Raw genomic sequence first — 24,267 nt, 5'->3', positions numbered from 1 at the left:
CTAAACGTATTATCGGATGCGGATTTGAGATAGTACGTGGAAGCCAAATAAGCGCCGTACGATCTGTCCACGAAAGTGACTTCATCGTCCACGTGTCGCCAGGAACCATCACAATTTCGTGTGGGAAATCCCGTCCCATATTCACACCCCCAACCACAAGCAAGGCCGCGGGGCCCACGTCGGAAAGAGAGGGACCACGCACACTTGCCACCGCTCGAGGATAACGACATATGTTACCGTTACGACGACATGTCCCGACGCGTACGAGTGACGGAAACAAACTTCGCAACCCGTTATTTTCGACTCGTTAGCCGTTTTGGAAGGAAAATATCCGGTGATCTCATCGTTTTTTGTCTGATATGTGTTGGTAACAGTTATGCGACGGTCTCGGTGTCGTTATATCTGAACATAACGGGTCATTAAAACCTTGCGTGCCATGGGCGTCGGGTGTACTTGTGAAAATGGTCAAAGGAAAGCCAGCTCTTGCTTTCCTCGTCCCCTCGCCCTATATATGTCCGTCTGATGAAATGGTCGGGCACGCAAGGAAGAGAAGGAGCGAGGAGGAAGAGGAGGGAGGAGAGACGGTAACGGATGGAGAGGGGAGCGCAGATGGAGGAGCTGACCTCCGGGGCCAGCGGCCGCATCATCCCCGTCTTCAGGAACATACGGCGGTCCGTGTCGTCGCCGGCCTCCCTCCTCCGCGTGCTCCTCTTCCTGCACTCCTTCGTCTTGTGGTTCCTTCTTTTTCTCCGCCGCGGGGGCCCGTTCACATCGAAGACCGCGTCGGCGGCGGCTTCTGCGGCCTCCCCGCGGCGGCGCACGTGTGGTGGGAGGTGGTCGAGAGCCGCGGAGGAGGAAGACGTGCGCCGGCGGAGGGAACTTGCCGAGGAGGTGGTGATGGTGCCCCCCGTGGAGGAGGGCGACGAGGGTGGTGCGTGCCGCTGGGAGACGTTTGTGTTCATGGGACCAAGAAGAAGCGCGCTTTTCTGCCGCTCGTGGCTGCCTGCCTCCGGGGATCTGAGGTGAGGTTTCGATCCGATGCTATTTTGTTTCATATACAACGTCAGAGGAGAGGGATTAGGAAACCCTTCGTCCTTTTATGTCAATCCTGTTGACTTTTGGGTATTCCCCTTCTGATGGTAGAATTTTTTATTTGTTTGGGATGTTTAGAGTTTGTTCGTCTTTTTTCTTCCTTTTTGGTGTGTTTTTCGGTGGAAAATAGTCGGTCCTTTGTTGGGTTTGGACTTTGGAGTATAGCTTAATTCTGTAGAATCTGTTGATCACAGAGAACGATGTGACGTTCAACATCGAATTGTAGGTTTATACAGTGCAAGCTACTCTTCGTTAGGCGTGTGATCATTTAGTTATTAGGCCTAAATAGCTGCTGTTATTTCAGAGCGAACTCTAGCAGTAGGCCTTCCCCCCTTCCGTCGAGCACTTGTTTCTTCTTTGGTCATTCTTGTCCTCGGTTTATGCTTCTGCTAGGACTAAGGACCTTTTACGAGATATGCTGACCAGCTTATTTTATTTTACTGAATGCTATAACATTGCAAATTGGCTAGCAGCTCATCATTATAAGCTGTGATAGTTGGACTTCTGGTTTTCGGACTTCTATGGATGTGAGATGTGAAACCAATTGTCCTTTTAATTTGGTGTACAATCATGTTTTATTTATACTAGTGGAACAACATATGTCTCTAACATCTCGGAGTACATAGTTTTTTTCCTTGTGTGGAATTTGCTCTGCATGGCTACTTGTTTCTCCTCCACATGTAATTAGATAATTTGGTAATGTGTCAATTCTCGATTACATTGTTCTTTCACATTGCATTATAGACTTCGAAAGGCCAGCTGGAATATCCTAAGCTCTGTTGAAAAGTATTTGGTTTTTTAAATATTCAAATCTTTATATTGTGATCATGTCATTTTTCTATCCAAGGCTTACGACATTTGTGCTTTAATCTGTTTTGTGATCATTGCTTGATAGGGTTTAACGAGAGTTGTTATTCATCTGCAGGGCAATTGTGGTGATAATACATGGTCTGAATGAACACAGGTAAGGAGCAGATGATTATCTTCCCTTTTACTTCAGCTACACAAAAATGACACACATGAATACAGAAGCATGTATGCAGAATTTTTAAGTAGCTTTGTCATAATACATCCAACTTTGTAGTTTAATTTTCATAACAGTGCTTTTTCTTTTTCTTTTTTTACAGTGGAAGATACTCACACTTTGCCAAACAGTTAATGGCATGCAACTTTGGAGTATACGCGATGGACTGGATAGGTATATGGTTTTAGCTAGTCTTTTTCTTACTGCTATTATTTTTTTCCACAAAGCTTGTCCATGCTGTATGTGTCCCGCTTTCAGTGAATTGAATGGTGACCTGAATGCCTGAACAAGCTTAAAGTTCAGCATGAGTAGGGATATTATTTAAGCAATATCTTCTTTTCTAAACTTAAGAGTAGTCGTATGGGATCATTTCCTTAACTGAAACTATTGTTTTCCATGACCTTGAGATCAGTGTCGTTCAGTGAAATGTTGTTTAGTCCAAGAATTATACGTTATCTCAAAAGCACTAGTTTCTCATCTATCTGACCATTGAGAAATGACAAGACTGCATGATAGATGCACTGATTGATGATTGTGATACTCAAAATCCAGGTAGATATTCAAAGCCTATCTAGAATAGATAAATTTTGGATGAACCTGATGGTAGCAAATTACTTTGCAGGCCACGGTGGCAGTGATGGATTGCATGGATATGTGCCTTCATTAGATTATGTTGTCGAGGACACAGTAAGTGCAAGCTATTGTTATTTCCCTGATGCCTGTATATATGAATCCACTTGATGCTGGTTTTAAGTTGATTTGTTTTCATGTTTTACAGGGAAAATTCCTGGAGAAAATCAAATCAGAATATCCTGGTGTACCTTGTTTCCTATTTGGCCACTCAACTGGTGGAGCTGTGGTTTTAAAGGTAATGTCATTTATAAAAAGGTCCTGCCACTCATCCTTATCATTATTGCACATTTATTACTGATATCGTTAATAAAATTGTTGCATGACAGGCAGCTTCATATCCCTATATTGAGGCTATGGTGGAAGGGATAATACTGACATCCCCAGCACTCCGTGTAAAGCCAGCTCATCCAATAGTTGGGGTAATTGTTTCCTCTCACAGCCTGTTTTTATATGCAATGCAGTTAATTTGTTCCATTTGGATGTACATCATTGAACTAAGCGTTCATGTTTTATTGGAACCTCCCTTGAATAGAATACATCTGATCATTATAGAGCACATAATGGCTATAGCTGGTACTATGGAGATGCTCAAGGATCTTATTTGCAAATATTAAATAAAGAAGCATCTGAGTGAGTTTACCTTATTCGTTCACTTCATTCAGCTAAGACATCCTTGCATTGTCATTATTGATATCCAGAGTTTTGTGCTTCTCATAATCAATTCAAAAGAGACTTTGATGGCGCAGATAATAATGAAAGAAAAAACGAGAGCACTTATTGTCAACCATTAGTGCACAGACAAAGCGTAGATCAAAAGAAAAAGAAGAATAACAATGTTAGCTTTCTTTTTCTCATCTTTCTAGAGGTAAATGCACTGGAGCAGTATTTGTCAAACATAGATTTTTGGCTTGTCCAAGCTTTGGTTTGTTAAAGAGGCTACTCGGCCGAAACTATATGAGCACTCAAGTGGGGGTACATGTATACCTGTTGCAGGTCGTGGCTCCAATAGTTTCGCTTGTGCTCCCAAAGTTGCAATTCAAGGGAGCTAACAAAAGGGGCATTCCTGTGTCGAGGGATCCAGCAGCTCTGTTGGCCAAGTACTCAGATCCATTAGTTTACACTGGGCCGATAAGAGTTAGAACAGGCCATGAGATCCTGCGCATCTCGTCCTACCTTATGCAGAACATGAAGCATGTGACTGTACCTTTCTTAGTCCTGCATGGGACTGCAGACAGAGTCACCGATCCCATGGCAACACAGGATCTGTACAACGTGGCTGCCTCGAGGCAGAAGGATATAAAACTCTATGAGGGGTTTCTACATGACCTTCTATTTGAGCCCGAGCGCAATGAAGTTGGTGCAGACATAATCGGTTGGATGCTGAGGAGGTTGGAGCAGCAAAGCTTATGAACATCCAAGTTCGTTGCTGAAAGCTACGAGTGACAGAAAACCGGGCAAAGGCATGCATGGTTGACAGTAGTGTCATTTATGCTTCATTTCCCCCTTCTGAGAGAGAAGTGACTGGGTCTTGTCATAAAGTAAATGTCTTTGTATGTATGATGATGTTGTGGCACAATTGAGGCATGGATCTAATTGCAGGTCCTGACATCCAATATTGTGACAGCTGATCAAGTTTTGTATATGAATTGTGGTTTTTAGTGAACCATCTTGCTTGCTGCTCCTAATTGAGATTGCATATGGTAAGCATTTAATTCACAGTGTCCTCAGGTTTGTAATCTGGTTGGAAGGAAACAATGTGACCTCTTTAGAGGCCTTTCGGTCAATATAAACATTTAATGTGAGTAGCTGAAAAGAAGCCTGGAAAAAAGTGGTAGGAGAAAAGGAACATACGTAGCCGCTAGAATTACAGCAAGAGTGCCAGAATCAGACACACGGCTCAACTAATCACTATACTTGAATACAAGTAACTACTACATCTTAGGATCTTCAAGCTTATCCTTTGGGCAGCCACCATAATTCCTCATTATTCCAACTCTTTGCCACCATTATTCTATGAATCTGGATCGTCACTACCACCAGAAAAGCCATTGCTATTACCAGGCTCAGATGTAGTGTCTTCTTTAAGATTTGGTTCGGTTGTGTCTTCAAAGACAACATTGCTAGTGTTTTCGATCTGCAGAGCTAACGACCAGTATGAAGGGTTAGGCAATTGACCATGTAGCAAACTGGATCAGCATAGAGTTCAGATATTAGCTACAAATTTTTACACTGGCAACTAAGATAAGATTAATCTATCATGTTTCATACGACTCATAGATCTACCAGATGACATACTATGGTTCTTCTTCAGAGTATGTAAGTATCCAAAACAGACTAATCAAATACGAGAACTTAAGTCCCTTGTTCCCTTCAAGAGTCGATTTGTTAGGCGATAAACAAAAATTTACTTGGCAACCAATCTGAAAGAGAAACTAAAAGGATATTAAAAGCCAGATTTTGGAAAATGTGATGCAAAACTTCCAAAGCTTATCGACACACCAACTTGCAAACTTAGAACAAATATACCTCCAAATTCCAAAAGTTCAAGTCTTCCTAAGCTTATCAACTAACCATACCACAAGTTTGATGTATCATGTGCCCTTCAGGAGAACAAATATAGTTTCAAATCCCCCAATTCAAGTTTCTTTTGATAACAAAACAAAAGATGATATCTCTTTTGCTAACAAAACAACAGTTTCTTTCCAAGGGGGAAACTAAAATCACAACCATACCTTGCAACAAAATTATGTGTTGCTTCTTCTGTAAAACATATGGCGCAGAACATGTAACCCACATAACCATGATCATCTAAAAGTAGCCTAACAATGCACATAACTTGTTTTAAGATTGCCATTACATGAAAAAAGCAAAAATCATATAACAAGTCTCAACCTTCGTACATGGTTCCAGTTCTAATACCAACACCTACATCGGTAAACACATTGATTTTTCTTTCAACAATAATCGTCACGCCACACCAGTCACTGGATAAACTCTGTACTCTTAGTAAACATTAGTATAGATTGCTGTCTTCACTACACAATTTATTCCAGAGAACTATTCCAAATTCTACAAAATTCCCTATTGCAATTGAATCATAGTTCCTTCTTCCTTGGATCCTCAAAAGAACAACTCAGCGTGTACTGCGTCTGACTTCGCATAAGAAACTTGTCTCTGACTCAAAGCCAAATAATCCTGGGCGGTCTAACTTTCGCCACAAAGCCAATCATTCCCGGATAACAACAATGACATCAACAAGCAATGACAACTTCATCTCCTTTTTGTGAATGATGTGATTCTTTTATCAATAAAAAAAATATATTATTATAGTCTTAAAGAAGTTTGAGTATGCTTGAGAATAATTGAAGATATTTATATTCGGATTACACTCGAATTATATTACATGATAAATTCAAAAAAATATTAAAAATGTGTTATTATTCTTTTGGAGAAATTTGGATAGATTTTGGAAGAGTTTCAATACATACACTTTAGTTATATGGGTTATATGCACTCTATCACAAATTCAATATAGAAATCCTCTATTTTGATAACTAATAATCCTAAAATGAGGGATAACTATAAAAAATAATACTAAACATATTAAAATTATGATAGTTTTTTAGAAGCTTGGATAGCTTTAGAGATAATTCTCCAATTTACACTTTTGTTACATTAGAGTTACACTCGGATCGAATTACACTCAATCACATACTTGATTTTAATTCATTTAAAATTAATATTATATTACTTGATTGGAATATAAGGATATTAAACTCTCTAATGTGTTATGAATGAATTTATCTTTCCTTTTTATCACATAAAATTTAGATATAATATCCCATATTTATAATATTTGATTTTTTTGATATATACAAAATAACATCATTATATAGATCCTTTAGACTTGCGGAAAGAGACAACTGAAGTTGTTAGTACAAGTAATCTATATAATAACTTAAGGATTTATATTAATCATTATTAATCTATATACAACTAATTAAATTTTTTTTCAGGTTTAAAGATGAAAAAACTTCAAATATGCATTCCTCCTTTACCCCCTCAATAATACATAATTAATTGTCATTGTTTCATTATTTTAGGTATTTTTTTTTTAACCTAGTGGTAGGAATCATGAGCATATTATATATATTTCCCTTAGGCGATGTGATCATATTATCATTTAGTAAATATTCTTAATATCCTTATATGTCAATCTGTTTATTCCTAATATCCTTATATGTCAATCCGTTTTATATAATACTAAGAGATCCACACTTTTGGTGTATAGTTATGATAATAGATTTTTTCGGTAATATATTTTATATATTTTTGTTTATATTTTATTTTGCCAAATAAACTATATTTCATCCCTACGTTACTATCTATGTGGACAATTTGGATTCGTTGTTAAATTACAAATTTATTCTTACATCACTATTAAGATTCTTATTACCTAAGGAAGCTAAAGCTTAAGGGTAGCACCAAGTTGATTGAATATATGAAAGCTGTGAACCGTTTTTGATGATAAGTTGAATCTTAATTTTCAATAAACAAATGAAAAGTCTGATACATATTAATTTTTAATTTTACTAATTTGTTGACAGGTTCATCAAGTGAGATGCAGAGAGAGAAATATTGAGGAGGGAGAGATGAAATATTTACAATACTTGAGCTCATTAGTCAAAAGAAAGGCAGAGGTGCCGAGTAGGAACGAAGAAGCACTCTCTCGACTTTGCCGAGTCCATCGTAATGAGGCCTTCCGCCACCATCAAACAGCCTTTCATTTCCTCCTGATTTCTCTTTTCTACTCGAAGGAAAATAGAGTGAGATGGAGCACCGTAGTCTTTGAGAAAGGCTCGCCATGACTGCAATGCCCTTCGATCATTTAGATGAGATGGATGATGAATACAATTGCAACCATACAGCGGGATTCAACTCAGTAATCAGTTCCATCGTATCAGCAAAAGAATCAAGCAAGGTGGTAACTTGTCATTTTCAATAGTCAAGCTTATCCTGTCATCTTAGTTAGATGCAAAGCATTTTCATGGAGTGTAAGAGCAGCTTTAATCATTCTACCGCTGTGCTGTCATTCTACGGTCAGGAGCACAAGAAAGTTTCATTTATTTTAATCTTACATTATATCATGTGACCCTCGTTAAGCAAACCATCTACTCTTAGACTTATTCATTTTGGTATCGTGATCGATTGCATCTTCATTTATTTATGCCTCCCAAAAAACATACTTTCATGTCCAATTTATGATGATTTCTATTTCTCTTGTTGCTAGTGAAAAATTATGGGATATAAAGAGAAATAAAATTTTTTTAAATGAATAAATGCTAGCATTGTTGGGTTGACAGTCCATATTCAGCTTATAGTGGGCTTTATCAGTTTATAGCCCATCTCCTTATTTAACCTAATCCTAATTCATATTAAGGGGTGCGGGTGGCTACGTTTTAGAGGCAGAAAGTGAGTAGAAAACTGCAGCAACATGGTGAATATTACAGCCACGTGATTCCAAAGAAAAAGAGGAGAATAAGGCAGGAAAATAAGATATTTTTATCTCAGGCTAATACTGTAGCAACGTTCTTAATCATCTAACAGTGTTTGCATCTCAAGTTAAATCAGATCTATAGTAGATTCTTACAGTGATCACTTAGGAAGAATTTAAATATTATGCATAGTGACATGATCATTGTATCCCAGTTATTCTCTTGTAATTATTACTAGGATTTTGGGCAAGAGATTTAGATTTGTATATTTATTATTCTTATAGTGGATTATCTAGTTTGTCGCGTAGTTTTTACCCTTCACATTAGATGAGTTTTCCATATAAATCTTAGTGTTCTATTTGATTGTGATTTCATTTAATTCAACTATGTGTTATGGCGTGCTAGTATTTGTTCATATACAAAAGTTTATTTCTCTTTATATCCCATCAAGCATGTCATAACACATAACAGAATTAAATAAAATATCAAAAATTTTGTGAAAAACCCTTCTAACGTGAAGGATAAAAATCACAGCAAACTAGAGATAATCCATTTCATTTTTTTGTTTTTCTATCGTGAAAGGAAGGTGGGCTGTGGCCGTTAGAGCCCATTATGGGCTGAATTCATGAACAAAGAACCACAGTTTTTTTTTTGACATGATCATGATTTAAATATATTTCAGTTCTCACAATCGATGAAGATGGCTTCGTCGCGGTTTTACTGAAAAATCATAAATTTTAAGAATGGAAGGAAAGAGGTGTCTAACATATTCGATTCAGCATCCAAGGAGCCTAAAGCAAGACACCACCTTCACTTATCTGCCGAAAAAAGCTGTTCGTTGGAACAAATGTCATTATCAAGGTATACAGGCACCGCATGCCAAGAGCTTAAAGCCGGCTCTCGCTTGCGCTTTGGTTAAGATCAACCACGCCAAGGATTTCTTTTCTTTTCTTTTCTTTTCTTTTCTTTTGCTTTGCTCAGGAAAACCAAATGGATTACACGATGGTCCTTTGTTTCTGCTTTAGGATTCTTCATGGATAAGACTGCAGCAGTAGAACTGATCGCTACAGCACATATTGGCACTCAGTGGTTTGTTCGTGAGCGGCACATGGTGTAGGCTGGAGGAAGAAGAAACAAAGATACTCCTGGCACTTCTGCAGACACACCAGCAAATCTATGCCAGTCAGTGGCCGACGAAAGCCCATGGCCCGAACCTACAAACATACAAGCAGCATGTCTGAGAGTCCATCCTGTTATGAGCTCGGGAATTGATGTCATGTATGTCCGGTATGGTATCCCTCGAATCGAAGAGGTTCGTTGCAAACATCTGCGTCCTACCCACAGGATTGGGAAGCGTGGAAGATGGCAACTGCGTTTAAAATTGGTTTCTCTGAATGGTTGCTACTTTCTACTGCCACCGGGAGGGACCTATGTCAGGAGCACCAACTCGCTTGGTCACAACTGTGCTCCACCCAGCAAAATAAGCTTGAAACGTAGAACATAGATTAATTTACCTTCATATATAGAATCTTCATGTGAGTGCGTTTCGAGCCTCCATTATAATCAGATTGTGTCGTAGTGCTATGATCCGAACGAAGCATCAGAGAAAGAGAGGTCAAATAAGAGGTCAGTGCCCACCCAACAACTCTTCACCACATGAATCATACTGGCCTGGAGATCAAGCCGAGCAAGCTTGGGAAAGCTCAGGAGCTCTGGGCCTCGCCTACTTTCCCAAAAGAAAAAGGTGGGAGAAGCGGACAAAGTTCTTCACTTGGCCATTAAGTTATAAGACCTGACCGCCGACCATGCAGCGACCAGCTGCGTTCTACCCTTGCAAAAGTTGGATTACCGTAATTTGGTCTGCGGACTTTAAGCCGTTCTCATTTCTCTTCTATTTGGATTCCAAGCTAATGATCTCTTCGAGGTGAAGTCTTACCCAACGGAGACACTTTGGCCACGGATTAGTGAAATTGCTTTGTTTCTAATACAAAATGAAGCTCTAAATCTGCTGGTGTTCGGTTTATGCTCGTAGTTATTGATTACGAGCGTCAGATACATTCAGAAATTTATATCAACCTATTTCGACTCTCCACTAAATATTGATATATATCCAATCATTGAGATAGATCGATTCATGAATTCTTCTTTTACTTGTATATACAGACTCTTCTTTTACTTCGTTTACATTTATTGCTTGCCTCGTATGTGTGCTACGTGTGGATATCCAATCATTGAGATAGATCGATAAATGTATTCTTCTTTTACTTGAATATAAAGACTCTTCTTTTACTTCGTTTACATTTATTGCTTACCTCGTATGTGTGCTACGTGTGGATATCCAATCATTGAGATAGATCGATAAATGTATTCTTCTTTGACTTGTATATATAGACTCTTCTTTTACTTCGTTTATATTTATTGCTTGCCTCGTATGTGTGCTACGTGTGGCCTGGTCTGCATCACAAGTCCATCTCTCTCTCTCTCTCTCTCTCTCTTTCACACACACACACTCGCACTCGTACACACGTTTCAGGTTCTAAAGGTTCCAGTGGTTGTGTTTGACCCCTTCACAATGTAAGTTTGTGGACACAGCCGCCGTTTCGAGAGCTTGGTAGTAGTTTCAGCATCAATTATTGCAGAGACGATCACCCACCATGTGTTGTAATTTCCAAGTATTTCCCGCACGCCAACATTTTTGTTGGCCACCTTATGTGCCTTCCTTCACCTTTAAATACCTTCGTCGGCTGCCTTCCTCTCTCACTCGTCAAGACTGTTAAACCCTCTCCTCTCCTCTCCTCTCCTCTCCCTTCGCTTGTATTCTCAGAGAAAACTTGCACGAACCCCCACCGAGAGAAACGAACTCGGCCAAATGGATCCCTCCTTGGCCAAGCGACTGTTGCACATGATAAGAGCTGCTTACTACATGCTGCGCAAGGGCTTATCCAAGCACAAGCTCATGATGGATCTCCATCTCCTCCTCAAGCGCGGCAAGCTCGCTAGAAAAGCCGTCGGAAACATCGTCACCTTCCACCACCATCATGACCGCCACATCAGCGCCGACATGTCGGGCCGCTCCATGGATCCCGACCTCTCCCTCTACGACATCAAGGAGGTGGAGTTCAGCTGCAGCAACACCCCTTCCTACCCCTCCTTCCTCCTCTCCGCCAAGCGGAAGAACCGCCACCACTGCCACGACCTCGACTTCGCCGCGATGGCCAGGGAGCTCGAAAAGCTGAACGCGGAGATATCTGATGCCGAGTCGTCGGCTGTGGCGTCGCCGTCGCCTGCGCTCATGTGGAGCTTCGGGAAGAGCCCGGCAGCGGTGAGGCAGCTGAGGATAACAGACTCGCCGTTCCCGATAAGGGAGGAGGACGGGGAGGCCGACGGCCGCGTTGACCGGGAGGCAGAGGAGTTCATCAAGAGGTTCTACGAGCAGCTTCGCCTCCAGCAGAGCGTCCCGCCGACGCCGGAATCCCAGTGCCGCCTCGGCAAGCCTGCCTGAGGCGGCCTTCACGGAGCTTATCTGCTGCGACTGATGAGGCCGTATAAAATGGGTAGCATACGAATCTACCGTTGTTCAGAGCTTCTTTGCTGCTTTGGTGTCCGTAGTGGGAAGCTGAGAGTGCCTGTTCGTGGACTATATGCTAGTTTTGTGTTCCTTACTGTTCAATAAAGGATAAAAATACTGGTGGATATATTACGAGACTCGATCCAATATGGTAAACTCATGTAAACAAAGAGTGTTTCTGTTCTTAGACGTTGCAACGTTGTGATGATTAGAATCTTAATTCTTGTCGCTCTGACAAAGAATTCTCATGAAATAAATATTTGCTGGAATAATGTCAACTCCGCTTGTTCGTTCGCTGTCGGCAGATCAAAAGGGGTGTTTGCCATTAAATCGGACGAGACAGATCTTATTTTTCTTGTTCAAAGATCGGCGAAACAAATGAAGAAAACTAAATCGAAAAGAAAAAGGGATCCCACATCTATAGCCTCTGTCCTCGGCGCAATCAAAACACAATTCTCTCTCCATCTCATCGAGATCAAAGTGTCCTCCTAATTCGGTGACGAGATGGAGAGGTGCTCACGGGAGAGACACGTCGTTGCACACTGCCTGGGACACGTATTCCAATTCCAGAACGACGAGACCCCCGCGTTACTTTACCTCTCCGTTTCTGCTTTCCATGATTACCATGGAGAAGCTCCGTCCCGAGCCTCCGAGGCAATTAACTTTGGTGGCTTCCCTCTCCTTTAGCGGAGGACCTGCCCTCCAACTTTGACGTCTTTTGAGGCGAGTGGACGACAAGTCTCCTTCCGTGGAGGGCTGGGTCTCCTGTGTCCTTCCATTGCTTACCCTCTAAGAATGATTGACCTAAAATTGTCCTATTGGTTGCATGCAATTGACAATTCAAAGAGCGAAAAATAAATAATATATATATATTTGAAAGAAGGATCAAAATATCGAGCATCATAATATAATATATACATATATAATATTTTCTTATTAAAAAAATATTGATTGATATATACATACAATTTATCTGAAAATGACTCTTCTGTGTAAGAAAGAAATCATAAAAATTAAGGTTCGATTATTTTATAAATATTTAAAAATCTTTAAATTTATATGAGATGATATATAATGAAATTAAAATGCGAGTGTAAAAAGGGGGGTTTGTACCTTATGATAAAGAATTTGATTTTTTTTTCTTTATCGACGTAGATAAAAGTTATTGAATCATGTAAATCTTCTTTCGAATTTTAATTGATTGATTGATTGATAATCCTTGGAAATTCCCTTTTGGTTTTGGAGTTTAATGTACTCCATCTTAAGAACTCTTAAGAGTAAAATTTCTATAGCTAATAGCTAATGCTTTGAGATACGTTTAGGTTGACACAAATTATAATTTCATCATGATCTCGCAAAGACGAGGACAGGACAACTCTAATGCGTTGTGAGGAATGCGTTTACCATGCAGCACTTGGACCAACGAGTTGGGTAGGACGTGAGTGAAGCTTTAGAACTCCATTGGTGTGAAGTGGTTGCATGATTTGGCCATCGAAAACGAGAGGCAGACAGTGACCCACATAAAGAGCTCTTTGAAGACTTGGTGGCGGTTGTGGTGGCGGTGGTGGGCATTTAACACGAGGTCAGTCTTTTATTTCCTTCTCTCCATACACCATGAACAAGAGTCTGATGAGCTAACTCGCCAATAACTCCATTTCGATTCTTCAACCATGGACTAATTACTATGTCGACTCGAATACCAAATATCATGATCCAAATCTAATGAGCTAACTAGCCAATAACTCCATTTCGGTCCTTCAATCATCGACCAAAATGCTTAAACGAGAATTGATAATAGTACACTCATCAAACCCTTATAAGTCAATCTTAATCTTGCCCACTTTCAATGTGAGACTAATTAGGGGTGTTACACAAAAACTAATCAAATTGTCATTCAACAATACATCTAAAAGTACTTCAAAATCTACCAAAACACCAAGATAACACTAATCATGAAACCTTCCATGTAAGACACATGACATATAATGCTCATCTTCCACAATGGTGCATTCTAAAACCGTAAGAATAATGACCACAATCAGTTGACCCCAAAGCTTGCATGATATATCACTTCCCTATGTTCAAAAGTATGTCCCTTCGACAAGAACTGAAACTAGCATACAAATAACAGCTTTCCTGGATACCCTTATTCAGTAAGAATTTGAGTTCAAATATTAACAAAAGAAGCACAACAACTTGGATGAGAATTGGGTATGCTAGAGGCTGATGCAGATATTAGAACAGGAGTTATGTTGTCAGAGAGCAAAGAGAACAAACTCATGCACCACTTGTGTCTTGCCTCAGACTGCATGGATAGGACTGCTGTTAGTTTGGTTCAGATCAGGCACAGCAATGGAAGAGTCGATGTGGAAGGCAGACTGCCTCGAACTAGAGGAGGTTCCGCTCGGTCTGAGGGAGAGAGCAGATGGATCCATGTGATGTGGGAGGCCCTCACCAATGCTGAGCTTCGACATACTGACGACCTCATCCGCATTCACAGGCTCCTTTGGGACAACAGGAGTAGGCATTACGATCTTGTGGGTTTCCCTCATCATTTCCTCTTTGGCAGTGGTGATCTGATTCGACGGCCAGAAAGGTCCAGGAACAGGTATGAAGGTTCGGTAAAATGCCGGTAGCAGCATTGATACTGGATGATTGTTATGTATTCGTGGAATGCTTTCTATGAGTTGCGCAGCATGCATGGTTGTCGAGGGTTCAGCAGGCTCAGGTCCTTGTAGACCAAGATGCAAAGTTGGCGACCGACTGGTGCTCTCCAGTTCATTAGGAGAATGCGGCAACAACTGCTCTTCATGGTTAGGAGCCTCGTCGATTGGCTGCATGTGCATTCAAACACAAAAAAAAAAGGCTTATGTAAGGAAACAACTGCTGCAGAATCAACAAAGAGTGAAATAAGCAACATAGAAGCCATACCATTTCAGGTACAATGTCGAACAAACTAGAATGCCTCTTCCTTCTTGAGGCATTACTCCGTCGGATGAAATATTTCTGTGCATGGCTTGCAACTTGTGTTGGGGTCCTAGACACAACAAAATTTCGAGCTATTCCACGCCAGTCACCTTTCCCCAGTTTCTGAAGGCCCATCAAGAACATCCGATGCTCATTTTCGGTCCAAGGGACCCCTGCAATCCGGTGCACGTTAGTATACATATTGGTAAGCCAAGTTTCAGTATGACTTGCCAGTCTTCAAAAATGAAATCTAGCAGGCAGTGGTAATGCAATTCCCTAATTTATTACACAAGAAACTGAGACCAGATATCCCCAGGGAATTCATCCAACAAACAGAATCAGATGCCATTCCAGACCCACCGGTCAGGGTCTCTCGAAACATATAAGCAACGTATCATATGTTATGCCATCTGCCTCTTCGCTACAGAAATAAACTTAAGAATAGTTTTGTGACCAGTGCCAACTAAGATATACTGAAAGTCAAACAGCCCGGGAGACAAACTTAGAAAGACCTACACTACCAGTTGGAACTACCGTCCAACTGCAACTAGGGTGATTATTTACGCTTAATTGTCTCAAGAATGATGTTTGTACATAAAGAAACTGACAAATACCCATTATTTGTTATGAATCTTTATGCAACAGATCTTCAAATACCTTCTTGGATTTCTTTAAATAAGAAGATAGAAAGAACACATTTCACCTAATAGTCAAAGCAACAAACAATAGATTCACAATGCTGGGAGAACATGTGACGCTGAAATAATTAGCTTTCACTTGTAATCTAGAGAGTTCTTTGTTCTCGTTTGGCCAAGAGCCATTTGCAGGGATAAGACTGCATACATTAACCTTCTATGGACCATATATTGGAGGGAACCTCATGTCCTAGACCATCTCTTTTCAACTGACTGAAGCCAACAAAAATCAGTGACCTAGTTGAATAAAGTTGATATGAACTGTGGCGCAATGTGGTAGAAACTCTTGTCATGCCACTCACTGTTTACTAAAGATGAAGAATCAACCAAACAGAGAATGATCGAAATTCCAATAGTCAGTCCTGGATTCAAAAAAGCAATAATACCTTTCATACCTTTAATTTCTTCGTCAAAAGATTTGTAGAAGCCCATCATCTCAAGTGAAAAAAGAAAAGTCAATCTTCAAGAGACAAGATCCTTTGGCAAGGAACTTAAAGAATACTCAAATGAAACAACTTCCTACCAAGGTTTTATGAACTATAATAGAGGATACAAACCAGTGAGATACAGGAAAATGTCAGAGAAAGCTGAGGTATGTCAACCCACATGTAAAACAGCAGTGTAGAAAGCAATAAATGGGTTTGGCAGTCCTCATACCAAAGAAAATTTTAAGAAGACATGAAAGAAGAGGAACCAATGTAAAACAGCAGTGTAGAAAGTAATAAATGGGTTTGGCAGTCCTCATACCAAAGAGAATTTTAAGAAGACATAAAAGAATATGAACCAATGTAAAACAGCAGTGTAGAAAGCAATAAGTGGGTTTGGCAGTCCTCGTACCAAAGAAAATTTTAAGAAGACATGAAAGAAGAGGAACCAATGTAAAACAGCAGTGTAGAAAGCAATAAATGGATTCGGCAGTCCTCATTCCAAAGAAAATTTTAAGAAGACATGAAAGAAGAGGAACCAATGCATTAAGGCACCCTGCATATCGACACCCACCTACATATAGGTCAGCTTTCTAGCCAAGCACAGTAGCAATTTGCAAGGTGAATTTGCTAGAGATCATATGTTTTCATGTTACAGGTTGCAAAATGTAGGATGAGGTGGGTTCCAGGTCGGGCTAAAATATTTCTACCATACCCTGAACCAAACTAGATATGACTTTTTGACAAGATCTGATTTCCAAACTCGGACCCGATTCCGAAATCGTGCACTGAGCATTCAAAGTTGCTAGGCGATCAGCTAGAGAGTCAATACCAATATCTGCCAAAACAGTAAACCAAGTGAATTTTTTACACGACACGACAGAGCACTTTTCTTAATGAAGTTCTCATGAACACTGCTCAAATTAAAAAGAATACCAGACGGAATCAACCAATGCATGCAACGGATGCAACTGATCATGTGTTTTGACCTCACGCCAAAGAAAGTTTAGAATGGTGTAAAAGAACTTAAATAACAAATAAACAAATAGATTGACCGGTCAGAATTGATCTCTGAGAAGGATAATTTTAGACAAATGGAGACATAAAAACACAGGCTACGCAAAGATTAGAGTCGGAAACAACCAGATCAGTTTAAAAGCAAGTGCAGCTTCTGTGAGAGTACACCTCAGAGACCTGGTGAACTATTGATTCCCTGATGAAACAATCACACCAAAGAAGACCAACCATGCCAAGACCCGCAAACAAAGCAACTATATTTTGTTGACTATCAACCGTCAGCCTCATCACTTTCCATTGTTGTTTCATAATTAGGCGCTAAACCATTGGATATTATTATATGGGCCATGCTTCCTAGTGTTGGCCACATTGGGCGGTTCCAAGCAGCCCACACTAATGAGGATGATCAACAACAACAACAGGGAAGTGACAAAGACCTAAATAAACCACGCATTCCAGTGTATAAAAATATGCATCCCATTGATCATAGTGAAGACGGAAGAAATCAGTGTGACCGCAAAACTTAAAAGCAGAAGAAATTACAAGGTTTCTTTGCATATCCACCAAAAAGACGGTTGTAATACATGTGGAGCACAAGAAACCCCAAAATCAATATCCAAGTAAAAAGCAGATAGAACGAACCCAGGTCACAAAGAGAACGAGACATGCACACACTGATGAAGAAAGTCCATCATTTAAAGAGAAAATAGAAGAGGAGAATGCGAATTGAAGTATAGAAAGCGAATGGATTGAATGAACATATATCACTTGGAAAAAGCAACAAGCAAATTACCGCAACTACGTAGTGAAAGGGAAAAAATCAATCTTTCAACCACGCAAACTTGAAGGGAAAAGGCAGACCTTTCTTGCGCTCGCTGCGGCAATTGGAAGAACAGGACGCACGGGCTGGGTCATCGGAAGCGTAACCGGAGGCGGGGGCGGCGACGGTGCTGCAGTGGTGGTCACCAAGCGCACCGCCGGACGGCGAGGCGGCGCCGGCGCTAGCGCCGGAGAGGGAGGACAACACGGCGGACGCCGAGGAAGAGGAGAGGCACCCCATGCTGGCACTCTTCTTCATGGTCCCCGTCCCTTCCATCAGCCGCACCCCAAAGAGGCGCACGCCCCCTCCCCGCGCCGGGCACGTCCGCGAGTTGTGCCCGTTGTTGCTACAGTGCGAACATCGCCTCGTCATCTCCACCCCGCCCCGTACACGGACGTCTCCTCCTCCACCGCTCTCCGGAGCCGCCGTTCCCCGTGCACGCGTCCACGTCACGTAGACCTCTCCGTCTCCGCAGAGGGAGCTGCGTTCGCGCTGGGGCGACGGGCCAATTTGGTATTAAGGCGACAGCTCCAGTAACCCCCACGAGGGTCGTCGCTAATTCCGAGAATGCCCGTGCGATGGCGGCAAGGAAAAAGGGCCACCAGTCGCAACCCACATCATCTCTACCGTCCGTCTCTCACACCCCTGATTGCTTCGATGAGATTGTGTTCGCCCGTGGTTTCTACTTTCAGAACGTAACACCGTTTCCCTGACTGTCTCCGGAAGCGTCTCCTGTGGGTCCCACCTGACAGATATGTCCCAATAACAGAGCTGGCTGGTAGAAAAAGAGGGTAAATATAAGCAGGTCGAACAAAGACTGCTGTTTTAGGAACGTGGCAGCTTTGTGTCGGGTAGATGAGATCAACGCCCTAAGATGCGGGTATGGAGAGGACGTGGCAGCCAGTTGGTGGAATTTGCGCCACGTGAATAGTCACGTGGTGCTCATGGAGGCACGAGTCGTCGGCCATCCGTCGTCCTCACAGTAGCAGTCATGACACGTGGTAGATGAAGAAGGTGGTCAAAGGTAAGAGCGGGTGGCGGGTTGTGGGCATATATATATATATATATATATATATATATATATATATATATATATATATATATGTATGTATATATACATATATGGAAATAATCCTGCATTATTTTCATTGTATGTATATTTCTTGGGAATATGCAGTGATCGAAGATAATAATTTTCATATTGTGGTGTCACCGGGAAGTTGATACGTCGGCGTCAAGTCGTCACACATAAATGTTATCGTCGCCTTGGTGGTGGAGTGGGAGACACAGCAACGGACGGGTACGAGGAGCACGTGGTGCAACGCTTGGGGCGATGACATTGGCTCTTTCTCTTGGCTGACAACCTTTTGGTTGATTGGATGAAGCAAAGGGCGGGCGATGCGATCGTGATGGCCACGGAAGGTGGGAGGTCTAATGAGTCAAGTAATCTCCCACCAAGCTTTTGATAAAGAAGGGGTACTATGGAGCTCCGGAGGAAAAGAATACATTATCTTTTGAATGGGAGGCTTCAGAATCTGCATGCGACTTTATCATCTGTCAGATGAGCGTATGTGACTGCCCACCTAAAACGCAAAAGAATTCCATCTTTTAAAGGCATATGGTTGTTTATATCTCTGCTCGTGCGTGCCATAAGTTTTTTTTTATATCTCTGATTGTGCTATTGATTTAATTTGATTTGTTTGATTGATTCAAATCAATTTTAGATAATTCAGACTAACTTAATTTGTTTCAAATCTATTTAATTTAATAAAAATTAATTAAATCAATAATTTTATATTAATTATTTGAGATTGGTTTCTAATTGAATTGAATTTGATTCAAATCAATTTAGTTATTTAAGTCGGGATTCTAATTAATTTAAGGATTATTAAAATATTTAATATATTATTTGTATGATTTAATAAATTAAAATTTTTTATTTGAATACATTTTTAGATTAAATTAATAATATTGATGTGATTATTATCGCATAATATATATAACTTATGAAATTAATTACAGATCCATTATAGTGCAAAGTCTCTCGTAACATTTTGAATGCATAAATGAATAAATAATCATGGTTGATTATGTTTCTCTATCGAGGGTAAGTAAAGTGATTTATTTTAAAGATTAACAGGTTGTTAGACGTGATAGTTAGATAATTTATTCAATTATTGTTGGGAGGAACATATCCCCATTTAAACATGTGAGAAATACCACTTAATCTACTATTGAAATAAATTTATTCTATAAAACATATGTCTATCCATTCGAGAATACATTAGGTATGATATACGCCTTTGTTATATGACTATTATGTATATCATCGAGATATGTTGAATGTGAATGATGCATGATTTTGTTTATCGTATAAAAATTATTATTATTATTTTGATTATATGAGTTTTATAATAAATTAATATATTATTATTTTATAAAAAAAAATATATATATATATATATATATATATATATATATATATATATATATATATATTAAAGATTATTTTTATGATTTCTTAAAGATTCCTATATATGGTTGTGATGTATTTTTATTTTATATTTATTTTTAGACTATCCTATTGCTTCATAAAACTTACGTAGAGGAGATTTTTTCATCACTTAGCCTTACTAAGAAAATATGATTCAGTTAAAAATTATTTAGTACAGTGAATATATAAATTTAAAGATAAAAAAAGAGTCTTCTATAAATTATGAATCATAAAATAAATTTATTTATTTTATAAATATGAGATGTGACTATAAAAACGTTTCTCTACGATGACAGTATGATCAAATTAGTTAAAACGTTCCTTTATGTTGATAACGTATATCAAATCAATCGCAAAGAAGTACTATACTAAATGATAACATGATCTAATTGGCTGGGAAGCGCTACGTTACGATGACAACGAGTCCATAGAGCTCATTTTGATGAAATCATTTCTAACTTGGTTGGGAAGCACTATGTAATGGCAACAGCATGGTCGAGTCAAGTCATACAACGCTCCACATGTGACAGTATAGTTAAATCCACTAACAAAGACTCCAATTAAAACTTGCGTCATATCTCAACTTTACTCTGTGTCAACACAAGTTAGGGGGTAAATGACACAAGAACTGCCCACGCTTCATTACTATTTGGCCAACACGTCAAATTTACCTCACTAATATGGCATTCCCACATGCTAAATTATGTGTCAGATGGTAATTAATTAATAATATTTTTATTTAAAATTGGATTTTAGGTTAAATAACTTATGGAATAGCCAAATCCTCCATACGTACTTTCAAGCGTGACTCGTGCAATTACCGAGGAAGTTTCTGGACCAAAAACAGCGAAGTAGAAACGGGTCGAGTGTCAGATCCGATCCGATCCGCCGATCCAATTCCAAACGGATCGGGTGTGGGTCTCTTCCCATCGAAGATTTAGCTTGTTGGGCCAACCAATTATAAGTCCACTTCTATGAGTAAAGACGGCCCACGGGCGCACCGCTCCCTAGGGCTATGGTTTACGTAAAAGCAGTTACCGAACACCTTCTACTCCCTCTCTCTCTCTCTCTCGCTTCTTTTGCGTCGCTGCCCGCCGTGTCGTCGCCACCGCTGGGAGCTCGCTTCTTCCGCTGCGAAGAAAGTAGAAAAAATGGCGGACGCGAAGGCGGTCACTATTCGGACGCGGAAGTTTATGACCAATCGCCTTCTCTCCAGGAAGCAATTCGTCAGTTTTGAACCCCGTATACTTCTTCTGTTTTCGTACAACCGTTTTGTTGTCCTTATATTGCTTTGGTTATAGGTCATCGACGTGCTTCACCCGGGAACAGCCAATGTCTCCAAGGTCAGTTTTTGTGGCTAGGGTTTTGGATTTGGCTGTACTTTGTATGATTTGGTTATTGTGTAGGCGGAGTTGAAGGAGAAGCTGGCGAAGCTGTACGAGGTCAACGATCCGAACATGATCTTCGTGTTCAAGTTCAGAACGCACTTCGGAGGAGGGAAATCCACCGGTTTTTGGTTTGATCTATGATACGGTGGAAAATGCAAAGAAGTATGAGCCCAAGTATCGTCTCATCAGGGTATGCATTTGTATCAATTCCCCTTCCCATCTTTGCTTTTGCCATGTTGGTTTATGTTTTCCTTAGTTTGCTTGATCTTTTCTTTTTTACTATTTAATTTGCTTCAATGCCATCGTTGTATATTTTTTACTGTTTAGTTTTTGCCATCTTATTACCTTGTGTGGAGATTTGCTTTTGGATATTAAGTGTGTTTGACATGCTAAATTTGTAGCGGTAGACTCAATGTCGACTAGTGCACGTATGATCCAAATCGATAACAAAATGTTATTCCAACACAACATTCTGATAGCTAGGATTATGATTTGATTTCCACTCAACCCTTTTTTATACCGGCAAGTTACAGAAGTTCCAGTTTTTGATTGCATAGGTTTAACTGTATCAGGTTGTGGTAACAAGGTTTCTGTATTGGTGGAATTAGACACAGGATATTCTAGTTGGTTTTGTGACATTTGCAATTGGTTTGAGTCGATTTGAGATCTACTGAAATTCACCAGGGGATGACAAGTTGTGTTGGAAATCTGATACCCAATGGATCATTCAAACTCAGTCGAGCCTCAAATATTCCATCTTCTTATCTTAATTTTGGTGCATAACCTTTTTTTTGTCTGACTTTGCTCTCTCACCACCTCTGACTTTCAGTTTTCAAGTTCCTATCTGTACATAGTTTCTCCATCATCTTCAGTTCATTTGGCAATCAGATACATCCTTGATCTCTCATTCTTTCTGTAGCTACTCTCTCTTTCAGGAGCATGCAGGGACATGTTTACCTCCCCAATCGGAACCTTCATTCTTCTATTACATTCTTCTGGTTCTTTATCTAGGATTTCTTGAATTGATTCTTGGCTTCTGACTACAGTCATGTTTATCTTGAGACTCGAAGTCTGTCTTATTACCTGTTCTTCTAGTCAACACAAAAAAAATTAAATGCATGTATATTTTTCATCTTTTTTTGTTAAACATATAAATGCCCAGGTATAGTCTTCTTGCAGTTCTGGGTGAAGAGTTGGCAATTAACATCTACAAAAAATTATATCTGTTCATGTTGATGTTCCCTTTAAACCTGACATTTGAGCTTCCAGCAATCTACTTCACATGATTGAGGTCACTCCTTTTTAATATTTCACAGGGTACGCATGCTAAATAGTAGCCAAAGCATGTTATGTGCTTTTGCAATGCTCTCGGGGTTTAAACCTATATGAGACTATAGTACTTCTTGTTACGTTTGTGACCGGGGCATTGAGGCGTACGTACCACAATTAGATGTGGGACTGGCATAATGTGGATTTTTCACAAGTCATTTTAGACTTCAATCATAACTAATTTAGCCTTGGGACTCAAGTACTTTGATAATCCAGTGTGTCGTGGATTCAACATGTTTATGGAAGAACAAGATGTTCTAAAGTTCAGTTTTGGCCTGGTACTGTCTGGAGGTTGGAAATCATTGTGTTGTGGCCTACTTGATGCACTTAGCGACCAGTAGTATTCATTGATACTGTTGGCAATGGTTTCTAATAGAATCTGAGAGACAACTGATATTCATTCATTGATACTGTTGGCAATGGTTTCTAATAGAATCTGAGAGACAACTGATATTCACTGATCTGAGCTGCACCGAGTGGCTGATATTCATTGATACTGTGGTTTTTTTTTTTTTTCCCTTGAGAAGATGACCTGATATCTGTAGTATTTGGTTGGCAGAATGGGCTTGCCACAAAGGTCGAGAAGTCAAGGAAGCAATTAAAGGAAAGAAAGAACAGAGCAAAGAAAGTTTGTGGAGTCAAGAAGGTGAGCCAAACATTTTCACAACTACAACCAAAACAAATGAGTTTGTACTTGGATACATTTGTCCAGTGCAAACTGTCTTGTTTGCTAATTGCATTTGGTAGAAGAACTTGTTGAGCTGATTTTGATGCACTTGAAAAAAATGCTTACAGTTCATTTTTTATGTTGTGTCCAGACAAAGGCTGGAGATGCTGCCGAGGCTTGGGTTGGCCAGTCGATAATACTTGCTAGCATAGAATCGGGACATTTTGTTCTGCTATGCATGTATTGACGTCAGCTTGCACGTTGCCCCATCAACACTTCCACTAGGCATTACAAGGCCCGAACTTGAATGGGCGGTTAGGATTCAAAACATCAAGAAGAGATGGCGTCTTAGCACGAATCACGAAGAACGGGTCCTTCGTTTTCTTGCTTATTATTATGAAGCCCAATTAATTATTCAAGAAAAATCTCAGCGGCAGGAAATGTTGTGCATCAGTGTGTATCACAAGATTCCACAAGCGGTCTCCCTCCGCTCGCTTCATCGGAACAACGGTCGCATATGAGCCAACGATCCCGTTGACAGAAATCCGTAAATCCAGGGAGTATTAATTAGACGACTTAAATCACGGTGATGTCACCCCACGCTTTGTTCATCCTAACGAGTAGTAGTATATTAGGGAGGTTTAGTAGATAGG

At 40.1% G+C, this 24,267-nt stretch overlaps 3 protein-coding genes and 1 pseudogene across 3 annotated transcripts; 3 read left to right on the top strand and 1 right to left on the bottom strand.

Annotated features, from left to right (window-relative positions):
• The first annotated feature begins 488 nt into the window (after positions 1 to 488).
• Positions 489 to 4,434, top strand: LOC135619589 (uncharacterized). Its single transcript, XM_065121738.1, has 7 exons — positions 489 to 1,022; positions 2,018 to 2,056; positions 2,220 to 2,290; positions 2,739 to 2,803; positions 2,895 to 2,984; positions 3,076 to 3,168; positions 3,743 to 4,434. The coding sequence occupies exons 1-7, from the start codon at positions 592 to 594 to the stop codon at positions 4,157 to 4,159; spliced, it is 1,206 nt and encodes a 401-aa protein (XP_064977810.1). The 5' UTR covers positions 489 to 591; the 3' UTR covers positions 4,160 to 4,434.
• Positions 4,435 to 10,996: 6,562 nt separating this feature from the next.
• Positions 10,997 to 11,944, top strand: LOC103995080 (uncharacterized). Its single transcript, XM_009415580.3, has one exon. The coding sequence runs from the start codon at positions 11,114 to 11,116 to the stop codon at positions 11,744 to 11,746; it is 633 nt and encodes a 210-aa protein (XP_009413855.1). The 5' UTR covers positions 10,997 to 11,113; the 3' UTR covers positions 11,747 to 11,944.
• A 1,849-nt stretch (positions 11,945 to 13,793) lies between these two features.
• Positions 13,794 to 18,377, bottom strand: LOC135619588 (transcription factor MYBS3-like). The gene is made up of 3 exons (XM_065121737.1): positions 17,778 to 18,377; positions 14,744 to 14,952; positions 13,794 to 14,646 (listed from the first exon to the last, which is right to left on the bottom strand). Exons 1-3 carry the CDS (start codon positions 18,106 to 18,108, stop codon positions 14,113 to 14,115), a joined length of 1,074 nt encoding a protein of 357 aa, XP_064977809.1. The 5' UTR covers positions 18,109 to 18,377; the 3' UTR covers positions 13,794 to 14,112.
• A 2,930-nt stretch (positions 18,378 to 21,307) lies between these two features.
• LOC135586279 (small ribosomal subunit protein eS24z-like) lies at positions 21,308 to 24,045 on the top strand (annotated as a pseudogene).
• The last annotated feature ends 222 nt before the right edge of the window (positions 24,046 to 24,267 follow it).

The sequence above is a fragment of the Musa acuminata genome, chromosome BXJ2-8 (genome assembly GCF_036884655.1).
Source record: "Musa acuminata AAA Group cultivar baxijiao chromosome BXJ2-8, Cavendish_Baxijiao_AAA, whole genome shotgun sequence".
NCBI lineage: Eukaryota > Viridiplantae > Streptophyta > Magnoliopsida > Zingiberales > Musaceae > Musa > Musa acuminata.
The sequence above is the reverse complement of the archived record's forward strand: the minus strand, read 5'-3'. Positions and strand labels throughout refer to the sequence as shown.

Bases quoted from the DNA above. Each gene is read 5' to 3' on its own strand.
- LOC135619589 (XM_065121738.1), top strand. From the start codon at position 592: ATGGAGAGGGGAGCGCAGATGGAGGAGCTGACCTCCGGGGCCAGCGGC. The intron at 2,291-2,738 runs GTATATGGTTTT...ATTACTTTGCAG, and splicing joins ATACGCGATGGACTGGATAG to GCCACGGTGGCAGTGATGGA. The intron at 2,985-3,075 runs GTAATGTCATTT...GTTGCATGACAG, and splicing joins GTGGAGCTGTGGTTTTAAAG to GCAGCTTCATATCCCTATAT.
- LOC103995080 (XM_009415580.3), top strand. From the start codon at position 11,114: ATGGATCCCTCCTTGGCCAAGCGACTGTTGCACATGATAAGAGCTGCT.
- LOC135619588 (XM_065121737.1), bottom strand. From the start codon at position 18,108: ATGACGAGGCGATGTTCGCACTGTAGCAACAACGGGCACAACTCGCGG. The intron at 14,953-17,777 runs GTCTGCCTTTTC...ACCGGATTGCAG, and splicing joins CCGCAGCGAGCGCAAGAAAG to GGGTCCCTTGGACCGAAAAT. The intron at 14,647-14,743 runs GTATGGCTTCTA...ATGCACATGCAG, and splicing joins TCGACATTGTACCTGAAATG to CCAATCGACGAGGCTCCTAA.